Below are 21,833 nucleotides of genomic sequence, written 5' to 3'. Positions count from 1 at the left end.
ATAGAGAGTCTGGTACTGTAATCAACCGCCAAAGTTGCTTAGCCAGCAACGCAGTATTACAGTCATCACAACGGAATCCCAGTCCCCCATCCAGCTTACTGAGACATAATTTATCCCAAGCCATCCAATGTAACCCCCGCGAGTCCCCCGATGGGCTCCACCAAAAATTGGAAATCGCACTAGTTAACTTCCGCGTGACCATTTTCGGAAGCCGAAAACAAGACATCACAAAGGTAGGGACAGCTGTGGCCACCGACTTAATCATCACCTCTTTCCCACCGTTGGTCAAAAGTCGAGCCGGCCACTACACCCGATCATATGCTTTACTCATGTCTGTTTTGATAGCCATGAACTTCCCTTTACATGAAGGGTTAGTTCGTAGCCCATGGAACATCTCCTAAGTAATCAAAATATTATCAGAGATCAACCGTCCTTCTATGAAGGCCGACTGCGTCTCCGAGACCAGATAAGGTAGAAAAGTGCGCAACCTCTGGCACAAAACCTTCGAAATAATCTTATATCCCACATTGCACAGACTAATGGGTCTCAATTCTGTCATCCTAGTTGGCTTATCCACCTTAGGAATAAGACAAATGTTCGTCATATTCAACCGCTTGTCAAAAACCCCCTCCTGTAAAAAAGAGTTAACCAAGAGTCCAAATCTGCCTTAACCATCCCCCACGCCTTTTGATAAAACAAAGCAGTCATCCCATCCGGACCTGGAGCCTTGTCCGGAGACATCATGAACAACACCTCCTTGACCTCTATTTCAGTAACTTCTTGAGTAAGGAGATCATTTATGTCCCCAGTAATCACAGAACGAACCTCACCTAAGGCCTCGTCAAAACCGGATGGATCTGAAGATGTAAATAAACCCTCGAAATAAGATACCGCAATATTCTGGATAGTAGCCTCCTCAGTCGTTAACATTAAAACAATATATTGGAAAGAATCTGCATTTATACCATTGTAGTTTAGTATATTGGTAACTGTTAATTAGCCGTTAACGAGAATCCATTATTAATTAACCGTTAACGAGAATCCGTTAATAACAAAACAATGTGGTTTCTCAAACCTAAAACAAAAAATTTAAGCTAAACCTTCCCTCTTATTGATACTAGGTTTTGAACCCACGCTACGTATGGGTATATTTGATATATTTTGATGAAAACTATATATGATTGATGATGGTAGTAAAATATTATCTTATAAAAAATTTAAATTAGTATTAAGGAAAAAGTTAAATTTCAGATACACAATTTTTTGAAATATAAAAATTAGTTGTGTTATAAAATCAATTCTGATAAAAAAAATCATGAATTTAACTCGACATCCAGGCGAGGCGAATTAAACTGATGACCTCAAATATCCTAAACCATTTGTTTGACCACCAGAAAAACAAAACAATTTTATCATCATGAATATAACTCGTTTTTATATTTAATTGATCGCTACCACCTATGTTTTTGTGTTTTTTATTCAATGTTTTTTTATTCTTCATATTCTTTCTTGTCATTTATATTGTCAAATTTAGTGGTAATCGTCATCATTACTTTTACCGTCTGGTTCTTCGCTATACTCTTTTTCTTCTTCATCCTCGTCAACTTCTTCACTTTCTTCCACTAAAAAACCTTTTTTTTAGACTACCACACAACTTGTTAATCCATCAAACTCCAAAAACAAAATCATTTTTTTTTCATAAAAATAAAACATAAGATAAAAAATAAAAAATTAATGAAAAAATATCAACTTATCTATAAAATCATACACAAAAATATGTTTTAGAGCTCATAAGAAATAAAAAGCATAAACTAATTTGTGTGTTTACATAAATATTTATAATATTGTAAACTTTTAAAAGGTTTCGAAATATAAATTTTGAACCTTTTAAAAAGTTTCAATATTTATAATATTTTAAACTTTTAAAATTTCAAAATTATAATATTTAAATACTTTTTATAAGCTAAGAACTTTTAAAAGTTTAATATATTATAAATATTGAAACTTTTTAAAAGTTTAAATATTATAAATATTGAAACTTTTAAAATTTTAAAATTATAATATTTAAAAAAAATTTAAAAGCTAAGAACTTTTAAAAGTTTCAATATTAATAATATTAAAACTTTTAAAATTTTTAAATATTATAATTTATTTTTTTGAAACTTTTTAAAGTTTTATTTTGATCAAATAAAAAACCGGATCAAACCGAATATACTTTTAAACTTGGACGGCTGATAAATCAAGATTTTCTGCTCATTCGTTGTTGGAAGTTGATATGCTCAAATTTACCCTATAGCTACTCTCTCAAATTAAGAGGTCACTGTAATACTTAGGGGTCGAATTCCACAGAGACTCAAGATCAAACACAATAAATTATAGAGTTTTGTTATTACGCTAAAAGAGATGATTTAAATTAAAAAGGCAATACAAAATATTAAATTAAACTGTTGTAAATTCAAGAGATCAAAAAGCTAGGTCCAGGTAATTTCTCAGGAAATTAAAAAATATTAAATCAATAATTAAATAGGATTCAAGCAATTAAAATCAGATCTAGAACTCTAAACTCTTTTGTAAAATATATCAGTTCTCACTGCAAATATTATCTAAATTTAAAATTAGAAAATCCAAATCTCTTTGTGAAATTCTAGGTTAAAAATCAGCTTTAAAAACAGGTTTAGATTGTTCACAAAATTACTAAATCAAATCTCTTTGCAAGAAGTAATTTTTCTCATCAAAAGGTTTTATCAGGAAAATCAATTATATTCTCATATCAATTTATTTTCCTAGCTTATTAATTCTAGATGGCCAATCAAGGATTAATATGGTGAACAACCTATGACGAAGATCTAGAAAGATAATGAATGCCAAATAAACAGATCTAATAAATCATAAAATCCCTAAGAAAAACCCTGAACCTAACAATCAAACTACTCAGACATATTCAATAAAGAACAAAACATAATTCTGAATAATAAGCAATTGAAATTAAAAGAGTAAAAGAGGGAGTTTAGGAATTCTTGTCTCAAAGCAGTTCAAATCTCTCAAAATCTCAGAGGGTTGCGGAAAATAAAACTTGCTAGAATGAAACATAAGGGTTTGTAAAACCTAAAATACTATTTATATGTCCTAAAACACGTTAGGGACTTGTGTTGCAAATATGGAAAACTTCGGGCTACTTTGTAAAACTTCCAAATTTGTGATTCTTCATCGACTGAAGAGGGTGTCGACCGATGCTCCTAAGTGGTGTCGATCGATGTCCTTGTTTTGATCCGAGTCCAAATTGATTCTTCGAGATTTATGCTCCAAAATGATCCAAATTGCTCCATTTTGCTCCTTCTGTGCCAAAGTTCTAGAAACCCTGCAAAAACTCAAAAACATCCTAGAAAACAAATCAAAAGACTCAAAAAGACTCCTTATATCATGGTTAAAAACCACAAAAACCATGATATATCAACTCCCCCAGGCTTAATATTTGCTTGCCCTCAAGCAAAACAGAAACTTAGACCTGTGAAAGAGGTTTGAAAACACAGAAACTCATTTTCTCTCTAAGGTAATACCATGATCATCCAAACCATAATCCATATGCTTAGCAGACAAATCCAAATTGAACCACCATGTAATTCTCCGTTGAAATTCATAGCATCCCAAATTCAAACCAAATTTCACTACTTCCTCCATTAAGGCTTCATCGGTGGGTCTCATCAATTTGATCAATGTCAAGAACCTTCTAGACTCATTCCCGTACTATACCATAACAAGCAAGATATAATTTTTTACAACATGTGGTATTCTTCCTCTCCCCCAGACTTATTCTATTATTATCCTCTTTTGAGCTTTGCTTTGCTGTTTTTTTTTATTATTATTCTTTTTCTCAAAGTTGTAGGTGAATAATGGGGTCATCGGTAATTTACCTACCCCTCGCTTCCAAGCTTTGTGTGATCATTTGACTCAAGAGTAGAATAATAAGGTCTTAGGTAATTTACCTACCTCTCTAAACTGATCAAAATCATCTCATCTTTTATTCTCTTTTTTTTTTCTAAACAAAGCTCTCAGGAATAATTTTTTCAACTTAAATAAGGGAGATGAGTACCATTTTCTTTTGAAAATCTTACTTGTCAGGTATGAACAAGGAGTTAAGCTCTATGAACATCATTCTCCTTGATGAGATAAAAGAAAAGTGCAGAAGTTACCTCAGGCTTTTATGAATTCCGTTGGAAATTTGGATGTCTCTGGTTTACTGGTCAGCCATTGGATTTTTCATTAGTCGGATTAGTGGATTCAATCTGCAGCATTAATCAACCAAGGTAATACACCTAAAAAGAAAAATCATAGTTCCCAACACAATTTTGAAAAATTTGACTCAATAAAAACAAAAATCGGTTTTGACACACTAAAAACCAAAACTATGTTAGTAGTTAGTACTAACCTCCCCCAGACTTAAACGACACTTTCCCCAGTGTTTTCAAGCCTAAGATTGGCAAAATAAAAATAAAATAAATATAAATCAAAATCAAAAGAAAAAGAAAAACCTACTAGTGGGTTGCCTCCCACTAAGCGCTTGTTTTCAGTTATTAGCTTGACTGTGGTGAAGCTCAGGCATCGGGTGGATCAGAACGTGGCAGTGAATGCCTCCCATAGCATGACCTCTTCATCCAAGGTGGTGTATAAGCAATAGAAGAGTGAGGTCTACCAAGGACATGAGGAATAGGACTAGAGCGGGATTTTAGGATGGGTTTGCTTCTTTTATGTCCTGCAAAATCATCAACAGAAGAAACAAGCGCTCTACGATAATCTCGTGGCTTGGTTAACTGCAAAACAGTTTTTGTACCTTTGAAAGCCTTGTTGATGATAGGAGGGGGTTTGGGTGAAAAAGATGCATACATTTGCCTTACCTGAGGACTATGGAGTGTGAAATGGGGAGGTTTCTGTTTGGAAACAGGTTTCTGACTAGGAGCAACTGTTTTGGACAAGTTCGGTCTCGGATGTGGAGGGGTGTCGACCGATGCTAATGTAGCATCGATCGATGCTAAGCCTGCAACTCGAGTAGCAGAAAATTTCTCAACAGAAAAAGTCTGTCCATCAATAGTAGGAGCCCTCCTCAGCTTATCCATCTCAATGTTCATACTCAAACCTCCCACATTCAATGCTATGTGGCTCTTCTGTACATCTATGATGGCACCTGCTGTAGCCAAGAAAGATCTTCCTAAGATGAGAGGGTCCTTAAGCTCTTTATCATACTTCAACACCACAAAGTCAGTGGGAATCATGAAGTTTTCAACCTTAATTGGAATATCCTCTAAGACACCTTTAGGAATTCTTTTGGATCTATCAGCTAAGATAAGAGCAATCTGAGTTGGCTTAAACTCTGTCATCCCTAGTTTCACAGCAACAAAATGTGGCATCAAGTTAATACTTGAGCCTAGATCACAAAGTGAGTGAGCAAACCGTTCTGCAGAGATAGAGCAATCAAGTATAAAGCTTCCAGGATCTGGTAATTTCTCTACAACTCTACACTGAATTATTGCACTCACTTCCTTAGAGACAACCACATCATGCTTTCTCTCCTTCTTCCTCTATGGAGGCTGGTTCAAAAGAACTGTACTGACATCCTTGGTAAGCAGTGCTCCTTCCTCAGTGCTCAAACCATTTGATACCATTCTCTTCACATACCGCTTAAGAGGTGGTGAAAGCTTAACTTCATCAATCAAAGGCATCTCAATCATCACCTTGTCCATCATTGCCTTGCATCTAGCTTCCTCCATCTCCTGCTTGGACTTTCTTGGCTTAGGAAAATGAATCTTAGGTTGGTATACCCTTTCAACTGCTGGAACCTGAGATTTTGCAACTTCGGGTTCTGTCTGAGAGGGGTGTCGACCGACACCCAGGTGGTGTCGATCGACACCATCATCTGAACCCGAGAATTTGGTCGATATTTCTCCCTGTTCTGTAGAAACAATTGCACCAACATCTTCATCTCTCACTGATATGGCAATGCAAGCATGCTTTGGGTTTGACTCAACTCTTCCAGGAAGAAAACCCTCTTGCCTTTTAACAGACCCAACAGTCTGTGCCACTTGACTCTCCAATTGCTTAACATGTACATTCAGTGCATCAATCCTTCCGGTAAGCTCTGTGTAGACATTATCAATCTTCCCATTGAATGTCACTGTCATATTCTCTTTTCCTCGAAGAAGCTGCTCAAGCTTGGCCTCCATTATACTCTCAGAAGGAGTTTGTGGATGTGGAGATTGATAGGAAGAGTTCCCATAAGTCCTTGTGAACTTGTTCCCTTGTTGCTGCTTCTGAAAATCAGGCTTAGGAGTGTAGCCCAAAGAGTTCCCACTTTAAGGCTTGTTGCTTTGCTGATTACCGAATCTTTGTCCTTGATACCCAGCTCCATACACATAGTTGACATTCTCCTCTGTATTCTCAGGCTCAGGCTCAAATGTCTCAACCTCAACAGCAAATTGAACTGACTTCTTACCCACTAGAAGATTGTGAACTGAATCCAGCTTGGCATTAACAGAAGCTAGCTGTTTTGAATCAAATCCTCCATGTAATCTCTTCCTTTCAGTATCTTCTCTCTTAGTGCTATTGCCGGAAGCCAAATTCTCAATCAAAGCTTCAGCATCTTCTGGAAATCTTGTCTTGAAGTTCCCATGGCTTGCAGCATCCAAAGCTAGCTGATATTCCCAGTCAATTCCTCTGAAAAAGATGCTTAGCAGTTGCACTCTTGAAAATCCATGGTGTGGACAGTCCCTTTGATAAGCCTTGAATCTCACCCAAGCTGCCTTGAAAGCTTCATCTGGTTTTTGCTTGAAGGAGGACAACTTGACTCTTAGCTCATTTGACATGGCATCATCATAAAAAGTAATTGAGGAAAGCCACCTTTACTTGTTGCCAAGAGGTCAAATATCTGGCTGGCAACTGTTTCAACCATTGGGATGCTTCTCCTGCAAGTGAGTATGGGAAGAGCTTGCAGTAGATGTAGTCTTCAGTTACTCCATTGGCCTTGATACTAGTCACCAAGTCTTCAAAATGCTCAATATGGTCCAAAGCCTTCTCATTTGGCAGGGTAGACAAGGGTCTTTGTCCAACCAGTTGAAAATATGCAGGTTTTAACTCAAAGTCATTCCTGGGGAATGGTGGTGGAACAATTGCAGAGTGGTTTTCATACATCAAATCAGCTCTGTTGAAGTCTGCAATAGTCCTGATCAGATCCTGGTTTTGATCCTGTCTTTGAACCGGGTTGTGGAAGTGGTTGGCAGCTCCACGTCCGTCTGCTGGAAGGGGGTGTCGACCGATACCCTGTTGGTGTCGATCGACACCATCAGCCTGTTCGTCAACTACCAGAATTTGCTCGTTTTCGACAGCAGCCTGCTCATTGACAGTAGGACCAGTCTTGTTGCTCCTTGTGTTAGGCTTATTAGGCATGTACCTGAAACACCAAAGAGAAGAAAAACAAAAATGTGTAAGTAGAAAATAAAAACAAAAATTTAGACGAAATTAAAAACTCAAATCTAATGGTAGATCAAAGAGTTCCCGGCAACGGCGCCAAAATTTGATATGCTCAAATTTATCCTAGAGCTACTCTCTCAAATTAAGAGGTCATTGTAATACTTAGGGGTCGAATTCCACAAAGACTCAAGATCAAACACAATAAATTATAGAGTTTTGTTATTACGCTAAACAAGATGAATTAAATTAAAAAGGCAATGCAAAATATTAAATTAAACAGTTGTAAATTCAAGAGATCAAAAAGCTAGGTCCAGGGAATTTCTCAGAAAATTACAAAATATTAAATCAATAATTAAATAGATTCAAGCAATTAAAATCAGATCTAGAACTCTAAACTCTTTTGTAAAATAAATCAGTTCTCACTGCAAATATTATCTAAATTTAAAACTAGAAAATCCAAATCTCTTTGTAAAATTCTAGGTTAAAAATCAGCTTTAAAAACAGGTTTAGATTGTTCACAAAATTACTAAATCAAATCTCTTTGCAAGAAGTAATTTTGCTCATCAAAAGGTTTTATCAGGAAAATCAATTATATTCTCATATCAATTTATTTTCCTAGCTTATGACCAATCAAGGATTAATATGATGAAGAACCTATGATGAAAATCTAGAAAGATAATAAATCCTAAATAAACAGATCTAATAAATCATAAAATCCATATAAAAAATCCTGAACCTAATAAGCAAACTACTCATACATATTCAATAAAGAACAAAACATAATTCTGAATAATAAGCAATTGAAATTAAAAGAGTAAAAGAGGGAGTTTAGGAATTCTTCTCTCAAAGTAGTTCAGATATCTCTCTCCCAAAAGCTCTCAAAATCTCACAGGGTTGCAGAAAATAAAACTTGCTAGAATGAAACTTAAGGGTTTGTAAAACTTTTAGTTCAAAAAAAAAAAAAAAAGGTTTGTAAAACCTAAAAATACTATTTATATGTCCTAAAACACGTCAGAGACTTGTGTTGCAAATATGGAAAACTTCGGGCAACTTTGTAAAACTTCCAAATTTGTGATTCTTCATCGGCTGAAAAGGGTGTCGACCGATGCTCCTAAGTGGTGTCGATCGATGCCCTTGTTTTGATCCGAGTCCAAAATGATCCAAAATGATCCAAATTGCTCATTCTGTGCCAAAGTCCTAGAAAACCATGATATATCAGAAGCATATTAATCTTATTTATACTGGTTCTGAACCATTGTCTAAAACTTTTCTAGGCGATGTGGGATATTGTGCATAGTTCTTTTATTTCCATAAATTTAAAATTTTCCTTTTTCTAAAAAATTCTGGAAATTTAAAAAATGTTAATGAATGACATGTCAAATCCTGATTGGTTGTTTAAAATAATTTTTAATATAGAAAATTCTAAAGATTTTAAAAAATGTTAATTAGTGAAGTGTCTAATCACAATTGGAGGTTTAAAATCTTATATGGATGCCTTTAGGAGCTTATAGCTCATACTTTTTATTATTATAGATTTTGAGTCTCCTAGAACTCTTACAACCGACTTATACTAATTTAAATAAGTTAAAATACCAAAATTTAATCTAATAATAAAAGAAAATCCTAATAACCAACTAATAAGCATATAGCACGTCGACTTAAAGGTTGTCCTCAAGTTTCAGCTCATGGTGTGCTCCTTGCAGCTACTCTGTGCTGTCTCACATCTTCCACCATGTCCTTATCTTCAATTGGTTCGTCCTCTTGATTAGCCCCATCATTGACTACCGTGATTTGAAAAAAGATGCTGAACCCTTCGAAAATGGCCATCTCATCATTTCTGAAGAGATTTTCCCGTAATCCTGGCCTAATTTCACTACGGCATGGTTCGAGATGAGAATGTGGTACCTGATTATGAGGATCGTGAGTTCTTGTTGTTCCCAGCTGACTTAATCCACCAATTTCTTGCACCGTTTCTTTCCTAGGAAGATGTTTGATTACGAACTCTAGTTTTTTGCTAATCTCCTTCAACATATGATCTTGCGCTACGATTCTGGAATCTAGCGACACAAATTGATCCTTCGCTTGTAGATCCGAAGTTCGCACCTTCGTATTCATTTGCGAAAGCTGCTCGTAAAACTCAATTGAAGCTTGCTCCACGGTTGATAGCTCCTTCACCGATGTTAAGACTTGTTCAATTGCTCGAAATTGATTGATTCCCCAAATTCGCAAACCCTAATCTCATGCGAAGACTCGATCTAGCACACAAGCGCACCAATTGATAAGAAAAGAATCACTCATTTATTATCTGAAAACAATCTGATACAAGTGTAGAACCAGAGAGACCTCTAAACACAGCTAGATCATAACCGTCTCCCTCAGAAGTCACATGCGACTCTGTTTCCTCGCAACAAACATGAAAACTACTTTTTTCTTTTTTCCACATTTATATACAACATCACATTTTAGTCTCACACGTGTATTACTTCTACTCCACACGTGTTGTAGCCTCACTCCTCTTCTTCCTTGTATATACTTGAAATGGCTTATCATGTGCATTTTCGTTAATCTATAAACATGGTATTTATAGTAGTAGTTGTGATATCGAATTGCTAAAAAAAGTTGGTGAGCAAAGAAACGTATCTTTGCAAATCATACAAAGGTATAATTTGCGTAATGCCAATATGAGACCACTCAATTGGTTTCAGTTTCTCATTACAGCTGCGAGATTTTCTTCGTTGAGATAAGAAGCAAATCGTTGTGGTTTTTGATAAAGACAAAGTGGATTTAATAGAAAACATATATAATTTATACATCGTTAGGGAGGATGGATACTTCAAAGAAATCTGAATATGCAAGCATTGTTTCTAAATTGTGTGCTATTATATATATGCTCCAAGTTTAATGTAGCTTGAAATACATATAGTCTGTTTCTTGCATATTTACTTCTGTTTGTCAAGGTCTTTGAACACGGTTACTAAGTCAATATATTTTAATTTGTTTCTCATCGATCTTTTTATTTGCCATATTTGACGTTTTTGGCTGCTTGGGACAACATCTATTCAGGGTCTAGGATTAGCTAGAATCTTGTCCAACCATAATTGATAATTGACTTAAATATAATTAAGAGTCATCCGACTAATTTTAACGATGAACCAACACATGTTACACATGATAGACAATGGTTGGTCTGTTAGATGTTCAACTGGAACTCGACAATTGTCTGGATGGATTCAGCTGGCTTTTTCAAAAACCATACAACAGAACCACCTGACAAGGGTTTGGAAAAAAAAAACCACCTGACAACGGTCCCAATCCCTTCTTGCCAGATTCCTCCAGTCCGATGTCGAAGTCTAGTCAATACCTACAAGACCAAGCTTTCGTTGTCAATTAATTTTATAAAATAGAAGTGCAATACAATCTCGCGATGGGATAACCTTTGCTAATCTGGTACTTACAAATTCAAATATTTATTTTTGTCAACCACAGATTGAATAGTCTCTGATGATTGGTACCTCAACTATTAAATAGCAAACTTATATTTATAGACAAGAAAAAAAGAAAAATAAAAAAGCTAGTTCATTCCAAAAAAAAGAGAGCTTTAAAACAGAAAAGTAGTGGCATAGATGTCTAAAACAAAAGATCTACGGATCTTCCAAAAACAATCCAAAAATACATAATAATGAAAAACTTCTCAATCTTTGTATCTGTGTGTAGCCTTTGCATGCTTGGTCATGTAGCTGGTTCCGGAATAAAGATTGCCAACGAACTTAAATTCAAAAAACTCCTTTGGATGAGATGATATTCCAAAAATGACGTTCTAGGTCCAAAAATAATACCCATTGGACAGCAGTTTGAAAACTATTTTGGCACTAACTTTTGGGGTGCGACTCGTTTTATGTGTACCTTGCGACAAGGGCCTAACTATAGACACTATCAGAACTTTACAGCATTTAAACTTTTTAGTCATTCTGATCATGGAGGCGTATGGGATTGGAGAGCAAGAGAAGATGGCATCTATCTAAAGAAAGAAGGTGGTAAACATATAAGAAACGCGGTTAATATGCATAAAGCACTTGATTGGATATATTAAAAACATTATGAGCTATTTGAAAATCAAAATAAGTTTCAATATTTAAGGTGATCAATATAAGATTTAAACAATACTATTTTTATTGTGTTGAGTCTATCATTTATTTAAAATTCTTGTAAAAATTCATTTTTTTATTTAATTCATTATTTATAACTATATAATAACATTTTGTGTTATTGAAACCATATAATTTTTCTAGTTATGTGTTTTTCAGATGTAAAAATATATATAATAACATTTTGTGTTATTCATTTCATTATTTGTGAATACTTAATAACATTTTGTGTAATTGAAATCATATAATTTTTATATGTAAAAATTGACTACTTGAAGTTGGAAAAAGTTTTGCTAAATCGTTTGGAGATGTAACTAAATGCAAGCACATAAAATTCCACAAAAAAGAACATGGTATTTAATACAAACTATTTTAAGATGTTTAATTTGGATGAATAATTTGTAAATCCATGTAAAATTATAAATTATAAAAATTAAAACATGTGGATTTTAAAATAATATGTTTTATTGTAGTAATTTTTAATAATATAGTAGAGGAGTTCAAAATTAAGTGGTTTTATTTTATTTTTTAGACTGGACACTTTTGTAAAAAAATGTGTAGTAGCTAATGAGGTAGCGACAAAGTTTAAAACTCAACACCCAACCCAAATGTTAAGACCCAACATAGGCCCAAATAAAAGGGTTAGGGTTCTTCTTTTTATATATTACGTAGATATAAAACGCAATTTTCAGTCTGAGGAGTTCGATCCAAAAGACCATTTAGAATTAGAGGTACCAATCAGTAATCTCATCTCATCACTTCTCTGATTCAATTCCTCTTCTTATTATCTTCTACTAAATCGTCTCTTGTAATGGTGGATTCGATTTTGTAACGAGTCGAAAAAAAAAAGGAAAACAAAAAAAAAAAATCAGAAGATGACAAGTAGAGAAAAACTGGTTTCTTCGTTGAGTTGAACAAGGGGACATGTAAATCTATCACTAGAGGCGATTTAGCTTCTCGTTCGTCTTCAATCTCGTAAAGAAGTATGTTATGTTCTCCTCATTTGCTTCTGTTTCTGTTATTTGTTATTTATTTATTTATTTTATTTTTTTTTATCAATTTCAGTATTATGTTGTTTGATTGTGTTTTAGTTTGGCAATTTCTTTGATTTTTTGGGTTTAGGGTTTGATTTTGTGTTGCAGCATTGTTATGATTCATGTTTTATGGCTTTAATGGAAGTAACCCAGGATTTAAATTTCTAAAAGCTTTGGTTTTTATGGCAGTAGGAAGCATCTCCAAAAGCAAATTGTAGAACATGAATCTTCAGATAGAGCTTCCTGATGATGGTTCACGGCAAGCTTCTTCTTCACCTTACTCTGGAAAAGCCAAGGCTGTTTCTGAATGTGGTATTGGTGGAGACATGTATGATCCTTTTGTAGACAGCTTTGAACCAGCTTCTGTGGAATTAGATTGTGTTCAAGAGCATGAACCAGTACCAAAGGCGAGCGTTTCTTCCAACAGACCGCTCAGTATGGAAGAAAACATTCAAGGTGTTGATAAACAAGCTCTGAGTGAGTCAGACATGACAGCTCGGGTCAGTGTTTCCTCTAACAAACCACCTGATGTTGAAGATGAAAACACCACTACAGGAAATGATATTGGAGTTGTTGTCTCTGGAGAGAATGATGAGTTTTGTGAGAATGCGGAGATTGGAAGAGAATGTAACAGCCATGAGACTGTGACTCCGAACTCCCATAACGAGGATATGAAGGTAGAGCACAATGTACATGAAGGTGATGATGACATGAGGAAAAAGTCTGGAGAGAAAACAAAGGAGAAGGATTCGTCAAGGTCCATGAAGCTTTTCAAAGTCGTGCTTACAAAATTCGTCAAGGATCTTTTGAAACCATCGTGGAGACAAGGGAACATGAGCAAAGAGGCGTTTAAGACTATTGTTAAGAGAGTTGTGGATAAAGTGTCGAATTCAATGGAGGGTCATCGTATACCCAAATCAAGAGCTAAGATCGATAGGTACATTGACACTTCACGGCAGAAGCTGACTAAACTGGTTATGGTAAGTCACATAATACCCTCAAATTCCATCTTTACCGAACCAGACTCGTGATGGTGGTTCTTCATTTTTTGTTTTTGGCAGGGTTATGTAGACAAATATGTCAAAGCATAGAAGATAAGAGAATCAAAGGGGATTTCCCATAACACAGCTTTCTGCAGCTGGAGAAGATTAGACCTTTTGTCTTGTCTGCAAACGATGTTTAGTCAGAATTGTTCTTCTACGGTTGTGAGTTTTACAATGTAAATGAAGAATCCATCATTTTTAAAACAGAGTAGTTGAAACGCTTGTCTGATCCTAAATCCACATCTCATATGACTGCAGTGAGAAAAACCTTTCTTGATAGATTCATGTACAAGTACTAACATAATCAATTTAAAATATTTTTGTCTAATTTTGCATGATCAAATAAAGACCTTAGACCACTAAAAGAATCTTAGAACCTCTAAGCATCTTGATATAGCCACAGTAGCTCGAATAGAGAATTTAAAGTTCAAAAGTTGGAATTTCAGAAGACCAACCATGTGAGGCTTGATACAACGTCCTTGGCAACAAATGTCTGTAAGGATCAGTCTCTCTTTTTACTTTTAAATAGGCAATGCATTGTTCGACTTCAGACTTTACTTGCAAGTAAACCTCTTGTGCCTTTTCTTTCTCTTTCAGCTCTTTCTCCTTACCTGCCAGAAAACAAAACCCGTCATTGTTGCAAGTATTGAGGTCAGTGATTTGAAGTAGAGAGCATACATTTAGATTATATCATATTCGTACCTGCTAAGTCTAGTGGTTTTCCAAAGTAATAGTAGAACCGCCCTGGAATCTTAGGTACAAGTCCTGGGAAACAGCAATCTTGGTTTCCCAGTTCGCTCTCGTCGCCTTCCCTGACGTTCATAATCAATGTTCATATGAGTATTACTTATTTTGAGAACAATATATTAATAGTGTGTGATGTAACACCTTATGTTGCCAGCGTCCTTTGTTGCCTTTTCTACTAAATCCTTCAAGATAGGGATGTTCCTTTGATCATTGGAATCCAATACAATCTAAGAAATTCAAAGTAAACTCATAACTGAGGTTCGAGTAGATATAGACTAGAGCATATGTCGAGTTATCGTCGTTCTAGGTTGCTGATTTGCTAACGTGTAAACATAAAGGAAGCGGAACAGAGTAGGTAAAGCTTACTTCGCAGATGTCGTCTTCTCCAACAACACCAAAAGGAACTATTTTCGCCCCAAACTTAGATGCAACTCTCACAAACTCGGATCGTTCTGGCCAAAACAGCTTGTATGCTTCACCCTGCATAGTCACTCTGTACATGTAAGCCTCTAGAATAAGAATGTCCAAAGAATGTAGAAACCGTAAAAGGTTTATAAACTATACTGTCACCTTTCTATGCAAAGCTTCACGGACACCTCCAGGATACAAAAGCACATGAGCCTTTTCACGCAGTAGTTTGTAGATATTGAAACTGGAGACTGGGACTCCACCCATTATCTTATATTTGTCAAACATCTTTGTGTCGACTAACGAGTCTGGGAGATTCTTAAATACCAGCGGATGTGTCAAACCCCGCAGGTGAATGTTCCTCTCTTTCATGAGTTGAAGTACCATTGGAGCCAACTCAAATCCCAATATCATGTGATAGCCAACGTACAGAACAGGTCCTTCTGATGGTAATCCTTCGAGGCTCCTTACAATTGTGCCGTCTTCTAGAGTTGACAGCATTACAGGAGAGGTACCATCCAATAGAAATCTGCATTGCAGTACATATAATTCACTATCCACTATAACTTTATACTTGATAGTCTGATTTTTTTTGCCAAGCATATAGAAAAAGTAAGATATAGATCAGAACAATTAGTAAGGCATTTTACCGGTGATCGTCTACTTGTTGTTTTAACTCATATGTGGTTGGCATAATGTAATCCGTAATGTGATCATGAGACTTCCCACGGCGATAAAAACAAGTACACTTGATTATAGTAGCCAGATCTACGCCGTCCTCCTAACATGAGATGTAAAAGAGATTGTTGAAGTGTTGGTTACAAATATGTATCAATGTATATTTCTTCTATTATTGGATGAAGAGAGATCACTAACCAAAAGGGGAAACTGTCCACTGTCATCAAGCTTACGGACAATACATTTTGGCAACGTTCGCGAGTATCTGTCAATGTCTTCCTCGTTCAGCAGCCACTGATCGCGTCCACTGCAATAGTCATAACAAGGTATTGACAAATACTTAGGCTCCAAGCTATAATTAATACCTCTTTACAAGTTAAAATATTCAGAAAATTATTGGACCTCATAAGTATGAGTGTTTCCGCTCTGACTGAGTATATGTGAGAATTCACAGAAGCAATAGCATACTTGAGCATTTCCAGTTTCCAAAGCAGTGTGTCCTTAGGCAACATCCTACTGATAGTCTGAAAATATATTTTGATCACATTACTAGATGAACACTAGAACTGAAACTGAATTGTGTAGTCAATAAACCGAAAACCGAATATAGATCATAACTTTGTAAGAAGGAATACTTACAGGAAGATTAGTTGAAACAGCAAGGATATCTCTTAGCAACCCTCCACCCACTCCGCCCATTCGCTGGCTAAAAAATTCATTTGACAATGCCTCTAACATTCCAGTCAGCGGATCGCCTACCATAACAAAGAAACACATTTTTGAATAAGTTCTTGGTACTCAATAATTTGGTTAACTTATGATTCAAGAAAGAAATATGAGAAGAGAATAAAAGTGTACCTTGGTTAACACCGATGATATCTTCCAATAGTGTTGGAATACCACCTGGTAAAACATTAAGCATTCCTGATAGAGGTTGCGATATGAAGTTGTTGACATGTGTGGCTGCAACAAACAATGTAACTCTGTTGAGAAAAGATTTGTGATATTCACTGATTAAGAATCATACAGAACGAGAGCTTTTTACCTGGATTAGCCAAGATCAGAGAAAGATCAATATTGGGATTCCTGGCTGCAACATCTAAAGCAAGACATGCTCCAATAGATTCCCCAACTAAATATATAGGTCTATTTGGGAACCTAAAGGACTCCGACTTAACAGTCTTCTCAATAAGCTTCACTAAGTCTGAGTGAAACAGAACACAAACAAAAAAGGCTTTAGTTCGCAGTAACTATCTTCTCGGTCAGTGTTAATCACTTTTTGTAGTGCTTCGAACGGGAAATAAAAAGGTACCTTTAGCAGGAGTACGATCGCTGACTGGAATGTGAAGGCACCAAATATCAAAAAACCTACTCAAAGTCAACATCCCTTACATGTTAATAATACTTCAAAAACTACCTAAACTCAGAAGTTCTTAGACAAACAAGAAGAGAATGATGAGGAATTTTCAGAAACAGAGAAACCATATATTCTTGAAAGGAATAATGTGAAATTACGCACTCTCCTAGTTTCTTGTGATGGCGAATGAGCCCTAGTCCAGTCCCATCGATCCCTGCAAGTTTTTAGTTTCTTCAGTTTCGTTACCTTGAATAACCTTAACGTTGCTTCACAAAGAAAAATGTAAAGTCTAAATCCATAGAAAGAAACTATCTCAATATAACCAAACAAGATCCATTTATAATATTATTTTCTTTATTGGCACTGATGTGCGAATCATTAACCAATCATCCACTATAATTCTTGAATTTACGTAAGGGGAAAGAGGACAAACCAGGCAAAAAGAGGAGGAGAGGAGAGCCTTGAGCTTGAGCGCCACTCTCCAACGGAGAGAACCAACGAGGTGGACCCCCTCCATCTCCCACGAAACCTTTGGCTTCCTCCAAAAAATCCGACAAGCTCTTCCTCAAATCAGGACGGGCCGCCTCCACTTTGGAATACGGATTCTCGACCACCTTGCCCACCGTGGCTCCATTTTCATCATTACTCTTCCGCTTCAGTTGAACACCCCTAGGAGGAGGAGGAGTCGTGGATGTTACGGATTTGACCGAAGTGAGTCGATGTTTCGCGGCTGAGGTCCGGTACTGCCGTAGGTTTGATGAAGATGAGACGGAACAGAGACCCAAGGTCGAGCGAAGTACTGTTGTTGTCTCCATTTGTGAAAAGCTCTAATCAGAAGAGTTTTTGCCGTTTGTATTTTGCTTATATTCAGAATATGACAAAACTATTCCGAACAAAAGAGCCAAGAAATTTTATTATATCCTTTTTGAAAAGACATTTATTATATTGGACGTTTCACATGAGGTATAATTTTGTTTTAAGAAGTAATAAATTGGTAAATCATTTGACTAGCAAAAATGGTTAATAAAGAAACAAATCTGCTGATACAAGATTTTGTTTTTGCCAATTAGATTTAGATATATGATTGAATAAAGAAACAAATCCACTAGAGCTGATCAATGATCAGGAAATGCTTTGGGTATCGTATCACTGAAATCATGCATGAAACTATTCCGAACAAAAGAGCCAAGAAATCATGCATGAAAGTAAGAAAGAGATTTGTTTGTAATCCCAGAAAAAAAAAAAAACTTAACATTAGATTAAAAAAATAAAAGAAGATAAAAATTTGAGAAATGACCAAAAGTTTTTATAAATAAAGAAATAACAGTTTGTTTGACTAATTAATTATATATGGGCTAGTCAAAATATATAGAGATTTGGATATATACAACACCAACAGTGACCTTTTGGATCTTGTTATAATTTAGAATCTAAATATAGACGTGCAAGGTTCGTCTTCTGAAATTTCTACAAAACAAAAAGAAATTTCACAAACTCAACTATTAATCACATGTATGTGTATAACTTTAGATATTTTTTTTCCTAACGTATTAGTTAGATTTTAGAAAAGTATATATACTATAAGATCCATCATGCAAACCAAAAAAAAACAATGGAGATGTTCGTTAATTCATCTAGATAATGCATTATTCAAATGGTCCATATGATACATTTATATAATGTATATGTATGCTATTCGTATATGTATTTAGGTCTATCTAAATGCAGTTTTGTTTTAACAATATGCATATTCATCATCATCATCTGGATGCATATGGTATCAAAATATGTAAAATGCACATGTTTTTTTTTTCTGTTGTAAGAATATGCATCTACATCCAAATGCATATACTAGTATCAAAATGAACTAACACACACATATCTTCTTAGAGGGTTCTATTAGATTAAGTATTTTGGAACTTTTGTGTTTCTATATTAAATACTCTGTTATTCAAACGGTGATTTTGAAATGTCTTCCCAAATCTTATGAACCTGAATATAGAATTTATCTAACATATAAATAATATATAATCCCTTATTATTAAATCAATGATTTATATATATAGAACGTATCAAATATGGTGTTATATATTTAGACTTTCACAATTATGGTGGAAATGAGTTTTGAAAGATATCGCATTTACATTTTCAGTTGAACATATGGTACAAACAAATCACACCTATTATAATAATAATTGAAGAGACTTTAGAAAAGTTAGAAAACATAGATGCCCATCGACTCCGTCTCTATAAATACTACTAGCATGTATAACCGTCAATTAATCTCTAACTTGATCCTTAATTTGCATTTTTTAAAAGTAGTTAAAATGTTTGTCTGATCCTTAACCCACATCACATATGACGGCATTCATAAGTCCCCTTAAATTGGTTAAAACTTGACATCTTATGAAGTAAGAGGTAGATTCATGTCATGGACGTTCAATTAAATAATCTTGTCTTATTTTCCATGTAACCAATTAAAAGATTTTAGATCACTAAAGAATCAGAATCTTAAAACTTCTAAATATCATATGATTAGATGTGTACAACATATAAAGAGCCACATCGTAATTTAAAAAAATAAAAGAGAGATTTTAGAGATCAAAGGTAGGAATTTCAGAAGACCAACCATGTGTTGCTTGATACAACATCCTTGGCAACAAGTGTCTGTAAGGATCACTCTCTCTTTTCATTTTTAAATAGGCGACGCATTGTTCGACCTCAGACTTGACTTGCAAGTAAAGCTCGTGTGCCTTTTCTTTGTCTTTCAGCTCTTTCTCCTTACCTGCCATTATTATAAATATTGAGGTTAGTGATTTGAAGTAGAGTATACACTTTGATTAAATACGTACCTGCTGTTTCTATTGGTTTGCCAAAGTAATAGTAGAACCGCCCTGGAACCTTAGGTAGAATTGCTGGTAAATAGATATCTTGGTTTCCCAATTCGCTCTCGTCGCCTTCCCTGACGTTCAAAATCAATGTTCATAAGAGTATTACTTGAATGATTATGAGAACAATCTATAAATAGTAGTGTGTGATGAAACAACCTTATGTTGCCAGCAATATTTGTTGCCATTTCCATAAAATCCTTCAATATTGGGATTTTCCTTTGATCATTGGAATCCAGTACAATCTGAGATATAGAGTAGAGTTATCATCATTTTGAATACGGAGACACTGCTTCTGCCTCTTGCTAACGTGTAAACATGAATGAAGCAGAACAGAGTAGATGAAGCTTACTTCGCAGATGTCGTCTACTCCAACAACACCAAAAGGAACGATTTTTGCTCCAAACTTCGATGCAACTCTCACAAACTCGGATCGTTCTGGCCAAAACAGCTTGTATTCTTCACCCTGCAAAGTCACTCTGTACATTTAAGCCTCTAAAATAAAAATTTCCAAGAACACAGAAACTATGAAAAGTTCACAGACTAATATTATCACCTTTCTATGCAAGGCTTCACGGACACCTCCAGGATACAAAAGCACATGAGCCTTTACACGCAGTAGTTTGTAAATACTGAAATTAGAGACTGGAACTCCACCCATCATCTTGTATTTGTCAAACATCTTCATGTCGACTATCGAGTCTTGGGGATTTATAAAGAACATGGGATGTGCCAAACCCCGCAGGTGAATGTTTCTCTCTTTCATGATTTGAGTTACCCTTGGAACCCAGTCAAATCCTAATAACATGAGATAGCCAACGTACAGAACAGGTCCCTCTGAAGGTAATCCTTCGAGGCTCCTTACAATTGTTCCGTCTTCTAGAGTCGACAGCATTACAGGGGAAGTACTAGCCACTACCAATCTGCACTACAGAATTTATCATTCGGTATCCACAATAACTTTTTACTTGATAGTCTGATATGTCACAAAGCAATTAGTGAGGCATTTTACCGGTCATCGTCTACTTGTTGTTTTAACTCATATGTGGTAGGCATAATATAATCCGTAATGTGATCATGAGACTTCCCACGGCGATAAAAAGAAGTACACTTAATGATCGTAGCCAGATTTACCCCATCCTCCTAATACGAGATGTAAAAGAGATTGTTGAAGTGTTGTGTTGGTTACAAATATGTATCAATGCATATTTCTTCTATTATTGGATGAAGAGAGATCACTAACCAAAAGGGGAAACTGTCCATTTTCATCAAGCTTACGGACTATACATTTTGGCAACGTGCGCGAGTATATGTCAATGTCTTTCTCATTCAGTAGCCATTGATCGCGTCCACTGCAATAGTCAACAACCACATAATCACGAACACTTATATCCAAGCTAGAATACCTTTTTACAAGTAAAAGATATTCAGATATTTATTGGACCTTAGAAGTATGAGTGTTTCCGCTCTGACTGAGTATATGTGAGAATTCACAGAAGCAATAGCAGACTTGAGCATTTCCAGCTTCCAAAGCAGTGTGTCCTTAGGCAACATCCTACCAAGAGTCTGCAAATATATTTTGAACTCTAGAATTGAAATTGAATTGTGTAGTCGGTAATCATAAGTTTCTAAGATGGAATACTAACAGGAAGATTAGTTGAAACAGCAAGGATATCTCTTAGCATCCCTCCACCCACTCCGCCCATTGGCTGGCTAAAAAACTCAGTTGACAAAGCCTCTAACATTCCAGTCAGCGGATCGCCTACCATAACAAAGAAACACATTTTTGAAGAAGTTCTTGATCTACGTTTTATACACTTAACATGATAATCAATCATTTGGTTAACTTATGATTCAAGAAAGAAATATGAGAAGAGAATAAAAGTGTACCTTGCTTAACACTGAAGATATCTTCCAATAGTGTTGGAATACCATCTGGTAAAACATTAAGCATTCCTGATAGAGGTTGCGATATGAAGTTGTTGACATGTGTGGCTGCAACAAACAATGTAGCTATGATGAGAAAAGATTTTGTGATATTCACTGATTAAGAATCATACAGAACGAGTGCTGTG

The 21,833-nt window shown here is 35.4% G+C and overlaps 3 protein-coding genes and 1 pseudogene across 4 annotated transcripts in view; 2 read left to right on the top strand and 2 right to left on the bottom strand.

The window, feature by feature from the left end:
- Nucleotides 11,138–11,548, top strand: LOC104793931 (annotated as a pseudogene).
- On the top strand, nucleotides 12,292–13,916 carry LOC104790326 (zinc finger CCCH domain-containing protein 38-like). 2 transcript variants are annotated; one of them, XM_010516053.2, is made up of 3 exons: nucleotides 12,292–12,586; nucleotides 12,830–13,617; nucleotides 13,699–13,916. In XM_010516053.2, exons 2-3 carry the CDS (start codon nucleotides 12,859–12,861, stop codon nucleotides 13,726–13,728), a joined length of 789 nt encoding a protein of 262 aa, XP_010514355.1. In that variant the 5' UTR covers nucleotides 12,292–12,586; nucleotides 12,830–12,858; the 3' UTR covers nucleotides 13,729–13,916. The 2 variants fall into 2 exon arrangements, with proteins under 2 accessions (XP_010514355.1, XP_010514354.1); XM_010516052.2 differs by having other exon boundaries at nucleotides 12,827–13,617.
- LOC104790325 (acyltransferase-like protein At3g26840, chloroplastic) lies at nucleotides 13,939–17,641 on the bottom strand (the record flags this gene model as incomplete). The annotated part of the gene is given in 14 exon segments (XM_010516051.2): nucleotides 13,939–14,291; nucleotides 14,383–14,492; nucleotides 14,569–14,654; nucleotides 14,794–14,907; nucleotides 14,998–15,364; nucleotides 15,486–15,616; nucleotides 15,712–15,820; nucleotides 15,916–16,037; nucleotides 16,153–16,268; nucleotides 16,372–16,476; nucleotides 16,559–16,717; nucleotides 16,826–16,881; nucleotides 17,033–17,084; nucleotides 17,304–17,641. Coding segments are annotated over 14 exon segments (2,056 nt in total), but the record flags the coding sequence as incomplete, so codon positions are not given.
- LOC104790324 (acyltransferase-like protein At3g26840, chloroplastic) overlaps nucleotides 19,465–21,833 on the bottom strand; it is a 4,434-nt gene continuing 2,065 nt past the window's right edge. Inside the window, exons 5-14 of the mRNA XM_019246271.1 lie at nucleotides 21,649–21,753; nucleotides 21,405–21,520; nucleotides 21,203–21,324; nucleotides 21,002–21,110; nucleotides 20,771–20,901; nucleotides 20,315–20,681; nucleotides 20,111–20,224; nucleotides 19,918–20,003; nucleotides 19,723–19,832; nucleotides 19,465–19,655 (exon numbers count right to left, since the gene is read on the bottom strand). Coding sequence (XP_019101816.1) covers nucleotides 19,465–19,655; nucleotides 19,723–19,832; nucleotides 19,918–20,003; nucleotides 20,111–20,224; nucleotides 20,315–20,681; nucleotides 20,771–20,901; nucleotides 21,002–21,110; nucleotides 21,203–21,324; nucleotides 21,405–21,520; nucleotides 21,649–21,753 — 1,451 coding nt within the window. The remainder of the gene's footprint in view (nucleotides 19,656–19,722; nucleotides 19,833–19,917; nucleotides 20,004–20,110; nucleotides 20,225–20,314; nucleotides 20,682–20,770; nucleotides 20,902–21,001; nucleotides 21,111–21,202; nucleotides 21,325–21,404; nucleotides 21,521–21,648; nucleotides 21,754–21,833) is intronic.

Source organism: Camelina sativa, chromosome 6, assembly GCF_000633955.1.
Source record: "Camelina sativa cultivar DH55 chromosome 6, Cs, whole genome shotgun sequence".
In the NCBI taxonomy this organism is placed as follows: domain Eukaryota; kingdom Viridiplantae; phylum Streptophyta; class Magnoliopsida; order Brassicales; family Brassicaceae; genus Camelina; species Camelina sativa.
The sequence above is the reverse complement of the archived record's forward strand: the minus strand, read 5'-3'. Positions and strand labels throughout refer to the sequence as shown.